We start from the raw sequence: 10,751 nt of genomic DNA, 5'->3' as shown, positions 1-10,751 counted from the left end.
AAAAAAAAAAAAAATACTATTTGCCAATTCATGAATTATGGTAGGCACGTGGACATGTTTCATGCTTTGACCCCACCCGTTCTCTAGATCTATATATTCTACTAATAATACTAATTACACATTACAAAAGCAATTTTCCATGCTTCTCTCAATCTAGTAACAACCTGCTCAGATCAAACCTCCCCAATATAATAACAAAAAGTCTACGAATTTATTCATCCGATTCTGAATTAAGGGATGTTTTAATTTAAGATTAGCATCCCCTAATTGCTCCTATGTGTTGTTGAGTGTTTTTGAAAACTAAATTTGACTAGAAAAAAAAACCTTTGGTCTGACACTGAGCTAACGTAAACCTAAATATGGAGACCTTTTTATTATATTTTGCGTTATGTCCGCGGCTAAAGTGAACCATTTGGTCTATTCGTAAGGTCAAATCATATTCTACTTTTTTCCTTCCAAGATGCTGGAAAATTATGGCAGAGAGAGAGAGAGAGAGGGCTTCAAAAACAGGGGACTGGAAAAAAAACTTGTGGCTCAGACTTTTTGCTAGGTGAAGGAAAATGGAGTTTGCTACTTGCAGAAACTTTGTGCAAACATAAAGTACAGAAAAAACAGAGAATAATATTGGGTTTATACAGCACAATTTGCTTACATTACAAGAGTAATGGTGATACTTGTGAGGATCCAATTGAAATTTGAAGTCACAAAACTCACAATGGCCTTAAAGATGAGAAAATTCACCTGAAACTGTGTGACTCTTAATCTTTAAAGCCTTCATTAACAGCTAGATTTGCAGAAACCAATGATGGTCTTAAACTTGTTCTTGCCTTGATTTTTTTTTTTTTCTGGAAATCGGTTTCACTTCAACATTGCTTGATCTGGTCATCTGGGTTCTCTTCGGGTCCTTGTGTGTGAGGCCCTCGTCGTTCTGCTTTTGAAAAGTTGTTCTGTTTAGGTGAGGCCAAGAGAAAAGCCATAAAAATAGTAGCAAGGTTCATTTAAGTGAAGAACTAAAGTACCTGAAAATTCGAGTGTGAATTGCAGGAGCGCATGCGCTTACATGAAAATGCTGTTGTTGATTTGGAGAGGCTTTCACTGAAACATTCTTCACTGCTACTTAAAGAACTTGACGAGACTGGTGGAGGAGACCATGGAACAACTTGATTTTCTTCTTCATCATCATCATCCCGATCCCCATCATCATCATCATCACCATCATCTTCTTCTTCAGGGTTATTTTCTCCATCATCTCTATCATGATGATCATGGTCATGATCATCATCTTCTTCTTGTTCATCATTTTCTTCATTTCTGGGTTCCTGGTTAGAAGAATGAATGCATTTCTCACAAACCGAAACTGTAGGGCCGAGGTTGAGTCCAGAGCCAGTCCAGGGGGTTGGAGATTGACAGACATGGCAAAGCAGAGTCCTTGAATGCTTAGCCACCAGGAAGTTTGCAGCATGAACCTTGATGTCACACTCCCAACACAGGCTAGCCTGATCTGATTCACAATACATCTTTGCTACAGAATCACAAAGCTCACACTTCTTCTTCATCTCTCTCTCTCTCTCTGCGAAGACAAGTCAATCCCTCTTAGTTTTGATTCCTTAACCACATCTTACTTCTGTTCTTTGTTGTTAATCCCTGGGTGTATATAAAAGGGAAGAAACTGAAAACACATGGTGCAGGGCAACTTGCACCTATTTATATTCAAAACCAGCCCCCTGTTTTCTTTCTTTCTTTCCTTCGTTTTTTTTTTTCAAAGACGGAATTTTTATTTAAAGATACACCAATGACTCTGGCTCCTTGAGTTTATGGGGCAACTTGATTGGCAGAAGAAATACAGATAACTATTCTTACGAACATACTTATCCCATCATAGAAAAAGAAAAAGAAAAAAAAGACCATAAAACAATTCATTCAGAACACCATTGATTTTGGGAAGAAAAAAGAAAAAAAGATGTGACAACTGGATGTGATATCACTGGTGTTGATATTGTTGTTTATTATTTGTATACATTTGTTTGAATAAGAATCACAGCAAGACTCAGCACAATATGGAAGGAAATAGAATCAAAACTTTGTAGGCAGAGGCTTCACCGTACAAGTTTTTTTCTTTGTTTGATATGGAAAATGTTCTAAAATTACTCTAATGTATGAGGATGAATTCAAACTCGAGTGTAACGAGAAAGATACATTAAGGTTAATTTACATTTGCACTGTAGAAGTTTAATTAAGGATGACAATTAGGTGCACTGAATCAGCACTCTTGACCCTTCAACATGAGCTTAGAAATTTGACACATCAGATGGCACCTACCAATGCCATGCAATGGATTTTTGGGGTGGGGTAAGTAGAAGAGACCAGAGGTCCCCCATCGGCCCCGTTTCAAGCAATTTTGTGGATGGTCATGCATGCATTCAGTGCTCTCTGAATTTAGACACCCAAATGGATGCAAGATAAGCTACTTTTGCCCTTACATCCTTGTCTCTCAGATTTAAATATCTCACACAATTCTGCTAACAATAACAACAATTGTTGTACTTGCACATGTAGACAGATAGACAGGTGTCTAAATTGCAGTGAAGAAGAAATTATGTGGACTCACTTTAACTCTTTGGAAAAAAAATTCTTCAGGGTAGTTGTAGTGATTTAATTGGAATTTAGAGGTTGCTGGAAATGGGTTTTTTTTTTATTTTTTTATTTTTTTATATACCATTAGAAGAAATTCAATCGCGTGGCATTCTAAAATGAGGTTTAGTGGGTTGGGGAAGTCACTTTGGTAGTTGGTATCTTCATGGCATTGGCAAGGTGTTCGATTTGCTCTGCATATGACATTTGTGTCACCATTGGGTGGTGGGTTTAAAAATCTCAAAATTAAACTCAATTTGCCTCTTTCTTTAGCAATTTGGTAACCAAATATAACTTGTTATTGAAGGAAAAGAAAGTTTATTTTGATTACTTGCAAATGCCAATGAAGCAGGAGTAGCTGTGGGTCTTCCTTCTAAGGAAAAAGAAAGGAAAAGAAGAAAGAAAAACCTGTGGCCTGTGTGTGGGTTGGTGTCCATTTCCATTGAACTTCAAATTTTGATGAGTAGCTAGATCAAGTACGATATATATTATTGGACCAATCTCTCGCAAGCAGAAAGACATATCACATATGTGGCTGAGGTTTTTAGCAGTACAGATTCAAATGGAACGAATTAAATTATTGATCATCACATTTGTCGATTTTCTCCTTTGTTGCTTGGGTCATGTAATAGATTTACCTAGGGTTCGCATTTTGTAACGCAATATCGAAAAATCGATTGACCTAACCGACATTTTATCACAAATAGGCTGACAAGTCACAAAAACCGACTAACACCTCCGATTGTCGATGTAGTTTTCCAAATCCAATGCCGACGGTATACCAAACTGACCGACATATATTTAATTAATTCATTATAATTATTTTGTGTAATTCTCTCATTTTTCACTCTCAAACTTTCTCTCTCACTCTCTCGTCTATCTCGTCTCCATTCAGCTGAAACAAACAAATCCAAAAAAAAAAAAAATTGTGGTTTTCAATCTCGACTCACCTCTCTCTCTCTCTCTCTCTCTCTCTCTCTCTGAATCATAGATGAGCTCATTAGGTAAACTTTTTAGGGTTTTGATTGGGAATATTTAGAGTTTCAAACTGGGAATATCTAGGGTTTCAATTGGTTTAAATGATGCAATTGAAGTGGGGTTTGTCAATTTTAAGTTTTGAAATTAGGGATTCAAATTTCATAGGGGATTTTTTTTGCTGATTTCTCAGCCTAATTCGATGTTGGCGGTATTTGGTGATACCGACAGCATTTTCAGTCTGACCGAGTCACAGTTAACCGACCTCTGTCCGGCCGGGACCGGTTCCAAATATAGTCATACCACAAATTGTTGGTTTGTTCATGATTCCCAAACCGAGACTAGCCCTAGAAACACCCAAAAATTTCCCAATTTTGGGCTTAGGTGGATTGGTCTCCCAGTTGGCTAGTTCCATCTAGGCCTATGATATCAGAAAAGTCATGCACAAACCTGGATTGGATTGGTGAGTCCAATACTGTGATCCATGATAAGCCTAGGACCCAACTTTAGTTTAGGCCCAGATTTCTACAACGTCTTAATAATCTTCTGAAACATTCCGCCTCCCTAATTTCAAAGCCAATAGTATAGCATGATCATATATGCATGCCTATCCAAATTCAGTGAAAAAATGACCCAGAAAAAAAAAATTCCGGGGAAAAGAAAAGAAGGCAATAAACAATATAAAGAAGAAGACTCTAATAATTATTGTAAGCTACCTGAAATTACTAAGTAGGATCGTTATGGAGATAGATAGATAAGCAAGAAGAAGAAAGAACTTCAAAGAAAATGAAATTCCCACATTAAGAGAGAGAGAGACTACATTTCACTATCTAAATCTAAAGCTTCCACCAATAATTCCTTAGAAGTTTGCATCATGGCAGGGCTCAATCTGAACATGAGGGTACAAAACTCCATCTCATTCAAACTCCCATCACCATCCAAATCACCTTCCCTCAGCATGCACATGATCTCCTCATCACTCATGCCTTCCAACCCCAACAGGCCCGAGTTCCTCTTCAAGCTCTCAAATGTGATCACGCCCTTCTCTCTGTCCATCAACAACCGGAACCCATTGCAGAGCTCCTTCATGAAACCTTCTGCTCCCAATTTGTCAACCATGGCAGGAAAGAAATCTTCAAACACAACCCCATTTCGACAAGCCATCGATTTTTCAATTAATACGGGAAAATAAAAGAACTCAAAGCAATTATATAAAATTTAAGGGCAGCTAGCTAGCTACCTTTACGTGTATTTTTGATGTGAGGGATGGAGTAGCACTGTGGAAAAGTGACCAGATGAGATGGGGATTTATAAGAAGTAGAATTAAGCGAGGGGAAAATATGAGGAAGATTTCGAGGAAAGAGGGTGGCTGTGGGTGACAACAAAGATAGAGTACAGATAAGAGAGAATTTATGTTTGTTGCCGGCATGATCGAAATTTGCTCTGTTTCTTTTTCTGAGCAGAGACTTCTCTTTCCTCGAAATTACATGGGAAGGTCCAGAAAGCAGAGAGGGTCAGCAGTCATGGCAAGCAATGTAGCATTTTCCTATGAAAACATGAAACTTGGCTTGGCAGCTTTGTTGGGATACGTTATACACGGGGCTCTTTCCAAATCAGCATATATCCACATCCAACATCTGACAGCTGGCAGCCACACAGGACAGGAGAGGGTTTTGCCACGTTATTTAGTTAAGTTGTCAGGATGGAATTCATAAGGATATATAATAAAGGAGGAATTAACAAAGAAAGAGTTTCTTTACCAATATTGATTATTATTAAGATTATTAATCCTCGAAATTGTTTATCTAAGGAATTTAAATTGAGAAACGGCTTAATTGTGTCAAATTCGACCATTAAATTAATGTATTGTTTCTCGTTTGTTGCTCAAATTAAGTCCTGTCATATTAGAAAAGAAAAAAGAATAACATAATTAAGCCACAAATAAAGATGAAAAAATATATAAGACCTAATATAAATGAGACCGATTGTTGTGTGATAAGTCTCGAACGTGCGTAGACTTTAAACCCGATGCATGTTCTTTAAGGAGAAAAAAAGTACTATGCTACTTGAATTTGAAACTCCACAAGAGTGCTTTAGTTTCCCTGTAAGTAATTCTTTTCCCCTCCAAAGTCCAAAAATGATTCAAAAGCATCTGATTCCGTCCATATGTATAAATCTTTTAAAATAATGAACTTATATATCATTTATGTTCAAGAATTCTATAGTGAGGTCTTATCTCTCTTAATGATTGGATCAAACTGATTAGTCGTTTGATAAAATTGATTTGTTTGATTCAACGGTCAAGAAATATGGTCTCATCTAAGAGCCTTACACTACAGAATATATGACTCCATGTATGTTAAACCAGATTAAAATTGACTAATTCATCATGAAAGCTCCAAGTATTATTCATGTCGACTGAGGCCCTATTCTTAGGTGCTAATCAAAGTAAATGATCCTAGCAAGGAAGTTGTTAATTTTGGTAAATTAAATGGGATTTTCCTTATTATGTATAGCTTACCTGCCAAGAAGAAACTATTGATATGCAAAAGTCCACTTAGAATCTCCCCAAGATGAAAGGGCAATAATGGAGAGTGGAAAGTGCATATGTCATTATTGCTTTGAATTATGTTCCTTAATGAGAGGTGTTATGCTTCCTATACGTACCTTCCAAATGGGAAAGGAGAGGCAGCATACCTACAAAATTAAGTTCAGCCCTACAACTATGAGTCCATTCAAATTAAGAGTCGTACATAATGGAAAGGGATGGGTAAATTTTAGCTTCGAGTAATTATGTTGTAACCCTTCCTGTAATTAGTCTGCAACAACTCCCTGGTGTATAATTATTATAAGCAAACCTCAATCTTCTTAAAGAACATAGAAAACCAAAACATTAAGTTAAAGAGAAAGCTATACGTGTAGTAAAGAAGAATAATAATTTTGATAATAATAAGCTCCAATTACAGATGATCAGATCATAGCCAGAGGGAAAAAAAGTATACATGCATGCCCTAGAACAACAAACTAAGAGATCAGTGTAGCTATGCCTAACTAGAACTCAAAAGCAAGAGCTTCCTCCATCAAGTCTTTAGACGTTTGCATCAAAGCAGGGCTCAACCTAAACATGAGAGTACAAAACTCCATCTCATTCAAACTCCCATCACCATCCAAATCACCTTCTCTCAGCATGCACCTCAAGTCTTCATCACTCATATCCTGCAACCCCAGCAATGCAGAGTTTCTCTTCAAGCTCTCGAATGTGATCATGCCTTTCGCTCCGTCCATTAACAACCGAAACCCGTTGCACAGCTCCTTCATGAACCCTTCTGCTCCCAACCTCTCCACCATGACTGGAAAGAAGTCTTCAAACACAACTCCACCACCCAAAGCCATTAATTATATTAAATTCTGAATGTGTATATACAGAAAGGTGGTGAGCATTGTGAGGGGTGTTATGTGTATATATACACATGAGGGGGTGGAGTCACAAAAGGAGGGAGAAATATGAAGGTGATGAGGAAAGAGTGGGCTGCGTTGATGACAAAAGGTATATGTACATGTTGATCAGGGATTGTCCGTGAAGGTTGTTCTTGTTGCAGCCATTTTCTCTAACTTAATTTCATGGCTTCTTCCACATATCTAGTACTTTTCCCCGAAGTTGCATGGGAAAGTAGCACCAATTTGGCATGGTCATGGCAAAGCATTTTCCTTCGAAATTAAGCTTCCTAACACAATTGCTACAGCTGTTTACAGAAATGCCCTCACTAAGAAATGAAAAGAAGGAAGAAACTTGCACAGGACAACAATAAAGTTCATTGACGACTTTAATTAATTATCTTGTTGGACAAGAGATGAAGATTATATACTTTTCTACTTTCAAGTGTATGCCAGGTGAGAAAACAAAAGGAGCTCTAGCTAGGTTTAGGTTATCTGCATATCTGAGACCTATGGCTTGCACAAGTCTTTACGCACCAAATACACGGTTTGAATATATGTATATAAATATATATATATATATATTTATATATATGCATGGTTGGTTCCGGTTTTGATCGTTGGTTGATCAATGTGGACTAGGTGTTCTGAGATTTCGTAATCCTTTTGAGATCAATTCATCAAATATATCCTGGACGACCTGGAACGAAATGTTAATATCCCATCCCATGACGTTGTCTTCAAATTCAGCCTTGTGTCATCTAATTAACGGATTCGGGGAAATTACTTTTGACCAGTCGTCATATGTTTCAAATCCCCAAACATATTTAAGGATTGTGGAAGGAAACTCATAGGCCTTTTTTAATTCAACTATAGTTGACTTTTCTCAGCTTTTTCTTTCTTAATCTTATACATACATTCACCATCTCACACATATCATATTTGTTTCCCAACCAATATTGTGAATATTTTGATTCGACGTGCTAATTTTCATTGTTAATTATTGTATTTACACACATATGTAGGGCCAACTCTGGTGGGAGAGAGAATGAGCACCGTAACACCACCCTGAGGCACGTGCTCCAAGAATGGGAGAGGGAGCGACTGATATGGATGAGGGAGAATAGGTGGTTTCTTTTATTCCAAGTCCTTTTAAAAGTCATTTTTTTTACAAAAACATAAATTTTATTTTTAAAATTTTAAAGATAAGTGGGTGGGAATATAGAACGGATGATGGAAATAACAGCATTTTTTCCTCATTTATACGTACGTAACAAGACTAGTAACAAGAAATATACCACAAACATAAGCTTGACGTAGCGTAGTGAACTAAATTATGTAGTTTCGTTGAAAAAGCACAAAATTACAGATAGAGATAGTACAACATAGCCTCCCAGCGAGGGAATAAAAAGAGAAAATTAAATTGCATAGCAATTAATTGAGTACATTTGATCGCTGCTCTGCTCTCTTACAATGTTAGAGCTTCCTCCAACAATTCTTTAGAATTCTGCATCAACTCGGGACTTAACCTAAACATGAGAGTAGAAAACTCCATCTCATTCAAGCACCCATCCCCATCCAAATCGCCTTCCCTCAGCATGCACCTCAAGTCTTCATCACTCATCCCCTGCAAACCCAGCAATGCAGAGTTCCTCTTCAAGCTCTCGAATGTGATGACACCTTTCTCCCCATCCATTAACAAGCTGAACCCATTGCTCAACTCCTTCATGAACCCTTCTGTGCCTAACCTCTCCACCATTGTTGGGAAGAAATCTTCGAACACAACTCCGTTACTTCTCGACGCCATTGTCTGCTAATTATAACAAGAAGGAATTGAAACTTACTAGTTGCTAGGCTAGGAACTTAAGAACACTATTTATAGTACATACATATGCTAGTCCAGAGGGGAAAATGGAAAATTTCCAAAAGGGTCGCTTTTGGTGACAGGGAAGGTGAGGATCCTAAGAGATTTGTTTTGTCAAGACTCAAGACTCAAGGGCAGTTGTAGCAGGGGCATTAATTTTGATCTGAGAGTTTTCAATGTTTGATTTGATCAGAAAGTCATCTCCTTCCTCGAAGTTGCATGGGAAGCTACTATGCCAGTACTAGCGGCTGGCATGAAAGCTGAGCTCAACTTTCGTTTGGAATGACGAAAGGGCCCATTCTTTAATAAGGTCAATTTTTTCCATTTAAAAAAGAAAGCAACGTTTTTCTTGCTGTGATGTGCGAAAACAAATAGATCGGAAAAAAGAAAAAAAGAAAAAAAGAAGAAGAATAGTATTCTTAAAGTACACACAATATTGTGGTTTAAATCCAAAAAACAAAAGGGGTGAGAATCGCTAATGATATGTGGTACATACGTCACGTATATAAATATAATAGAAAACCCCACATTTCTAAGTGATATTAATTATTAAATTGTTGATAAAGTTGAAAACCCAACATTTAAAAAATATTATTCTCCTTGTGATGTTAGACAATGTGTCTCATTGTGGAGTTAGGACGAAGGTGCAAAGCATGGGCATATTATTGAAGGATGGTGAGATTTTTGTCTCACGCAAATCTCAATTTCTCTTCCTCTATCGCTATTCTCAATGCGTGCTCAATATTTTTCTGAAACTGAGGAAAGATTTGCCCCTATCTATGGAAGTCATCTTATACTATTATATACATGTTAAGTTGAAAACCCTAATTTATATCACTGTGGAAAGATTTGAATCCTCGTAGTCATTTATGCGTATATTAAATAAAAATATTTTAGCTCACTACGTGTCAAGTGTTGAGAAAATAATGATAGTATACTTGAGTTAAAGCAGCTAAAAATATTCTTATGAATTTGGTATCTAGGGAAAGTGAACCGCACTTTCCGGGGGGAAACAATTTTCTTCTTCATATATCATTTAACGGTGGGTCTTGCGGCGTTTGGCTGGGTTCGAGGGCCAGGCCCATAACTCCTCCATCAAAAAACAGACAAAGAAAAAGAAAGAATGAGGAAGTTGGCTTTACCTGCAATTGTTGGAAGACTTTTCTTGGCTTTCCTCGAATAGCAGCCACTTTCCAAGAAAATTCCCTTCTCTGTTTGGTAAATATTGTCAAGAAAGCCGATTGGTACGTGTGGAGGCCGATTTAGATTTAACTCGTGCCCAAGTTGCATTCCATAAAGAAACAAATATTACTTAACCTATACTTACGTGACAATTATTGAATATGGTGTGCACAAAAGTTGAGAGTTTATGTGACAATTACACGCACGAAATTATTATTGTAATGGTGGATGGTGATTTTAGTGGGAATTTTCGTGTAAGGATTTCTTCTTGTTTTTATAGGTTGCTCAAAAGGGTATGAACAAATGATGATTACGTATGATATGTGGTAATCAAATGATGACAAATTTTGTGCATTTGGCCGTATTATATAGTTCCAAGTTTAAAGGAGTTTTTGACCAAAACAAGTTTAAAGGATTTGAGTATTGATAAAAATCTGCCTTATTATTAGAATCACTATTTTACAGTTGCTACACTTCCAAATTGTGAAATACCCTCAAGGTCTAACTTCTGCTTTTGCCAATTAGTCTTCTTAATTGTCAATCTTTGTTTTAGCTAGGTCCACAAAGAAACTAGTACAAATGTCAAAGGGCCTTTTTTGTTGGGTCATAAAATGTTCCAAGGGGCTTTACGAGGTTGGATATTTGAAAAGGAAAATGGTGGGCT

General features: G+C 37.1%; 4 protein-coding genes across 5 annotated transcripts; all 4 read right to left on the bottom strand.

Annotated features, from left to right (window-relative positions):
* Window positions 1–520: 520 nt before the first annotated feature.
* Window positions 521–3,601, bottom strand: LOC117625073 (zinc finger protein CONSTANS-LIKE 4-like). 2 transcript variants are annotated; one of them, XM_034356650.1, is made up of 3 exons: window positions 3,582–3,601; window positions 1,020–1,570; window positions 521–931 (listed from the first exon to the last, which is right to left on the bottom strand). In XM_034356650.1, the coding sequence occupies exons 2-3, from the start codon at window positions 1,554–1,556 to the stop codon at window positions 812–814; spliced, it is 657 nt and encodes a 218-aa protein (XP_034212541.1). In that variant the 5' UTR covers window positions 1,557–1,570; window positions 3,582–3,601; the 3' UTR covers window positions 521–811. The 2 variants fall into 2 exon arrangements, with proteins under 2 accessions (XP_034212541.1, XP_034212542.1); XM_034356651.1 differs by lacking the exon at window positions 3,582–3,601 and having other exon boundaries at window positions 521–928; window positions 1,020–2,138.
* A 686-nt stretch (window positions 3,602–4,287) lies between these two features.
* On the bottom strand, window positions 4,288–5,138 carry LOC117625672 (calcium-binding protein KRP1-like). The gene has a single exon (XM_034357202.1). The coding sequence runs from the start codon at window positions 4,768–4,770 to the stop codon at window positions 4,423–4,425; it is 348 nt and encodes a 115-aa protein (XP_034213093.1). The 5' UTR covers window positions 4,771–5,138; the 3' UTR covers window positions 4,288–4,422.
* Window positions 5,139–6,523: 1,385 nt separating this feature from the next.
* Window positions 6,524–7,102, bottom strand: LOC117625988 (calcium-binding protein KRP1-like). Its single transcript, XM_034357598.1, has one exon. It carries the CDS (start codon window positions 6,997–6,999, stop codon window positions 6,658–6,660), a length of 342 nt encoding a protein of 113 aa, XP_034213489.1. The 5' UTR covers window positions 7,000–7,102; the 3' UTR covers window positions 6,524–6,657.
* A 1,302-nt stretch (window positions 7,103–8,404) lies between these two features.
* On the bottom strand, window positions 8,405–9,019 carry LOC117624495 (calcium-binding protein KRP1-like). Its single transcript, XM_034355785.1, has one exon. The coding sequence runs from the start codon at window positions 8,846–8,848 to the stop codon at window positions 8,510–8,512; it is 339 nt and encodes a 112-aa protein (XP_034211676.1). The 5' UTR covers window positions 8,849–9,019; the 3' UTR covers window positions 8,405–8,509.
* Window positions 9,020–10,751: the final 1,732 nt, after the last annotated feature.

The sequence above is a fragment of the Prunus dulcis genome, chromosome 4, assembly GCF_902201215.1.
Source record: "Prunus dulcis chromosome 4, ALMONDv2, whole genome shotgun sequence".
Taxonomy (NCBI): Eukaryota; Viridiplantae; Streptophyta; class Magnoliopsida; order Rosales; family Rosaceae; genus Prunus; species Prunus dulcis.
The sequence above is the reverse complement of the archived record's forward strand: the minus strand, read 5'-3'. Positions and strand labels throughout refer to the sequence as shown.

What these genes read in the sequence shown, in the direction of transcription:
- LOC117625073 (XM_034356650.1), bottom strand. Translation starts at nt 1,556, where the DNA reads ATGAAGAAGAAGTGTGAGCTTTGTGATTCTGTAGCAAAGATGTATTGT. An exon ending in ATTCACACTCGAATTTTCAG is followed by an intron (nt 932 to 1,019) that starts GTACTTTAGTTC and finishes ACTTTTCAAAAG; the next exon opens with CAGAACGACGAGGGCCTCAC.
- LOC117625672 (XM_034357202.1), bottom strand. Translation starts at nt 4,770, where the DNA reads ATGGCTTGTCGAAATGGGGTTGTGTTTGAAGATTTCTTTCCTGCCATG.
- LOC117625988 (XM_034357598.1), bottom strand. Translation starts at nt 6,999, where the DNA reads ATGGCTTTGGGTGGTGGAGTTGTGTTTGAAGACTTCTTTCCAGTCATG.
- LOC117624495 (XM_034355785.1), bottom strand. Translation starts at nt 8,848, where the DNA reads ATGGCGTCGAGAAGTAACGGAGTTGTGTTCGAAGATTTCTTCCCAACA.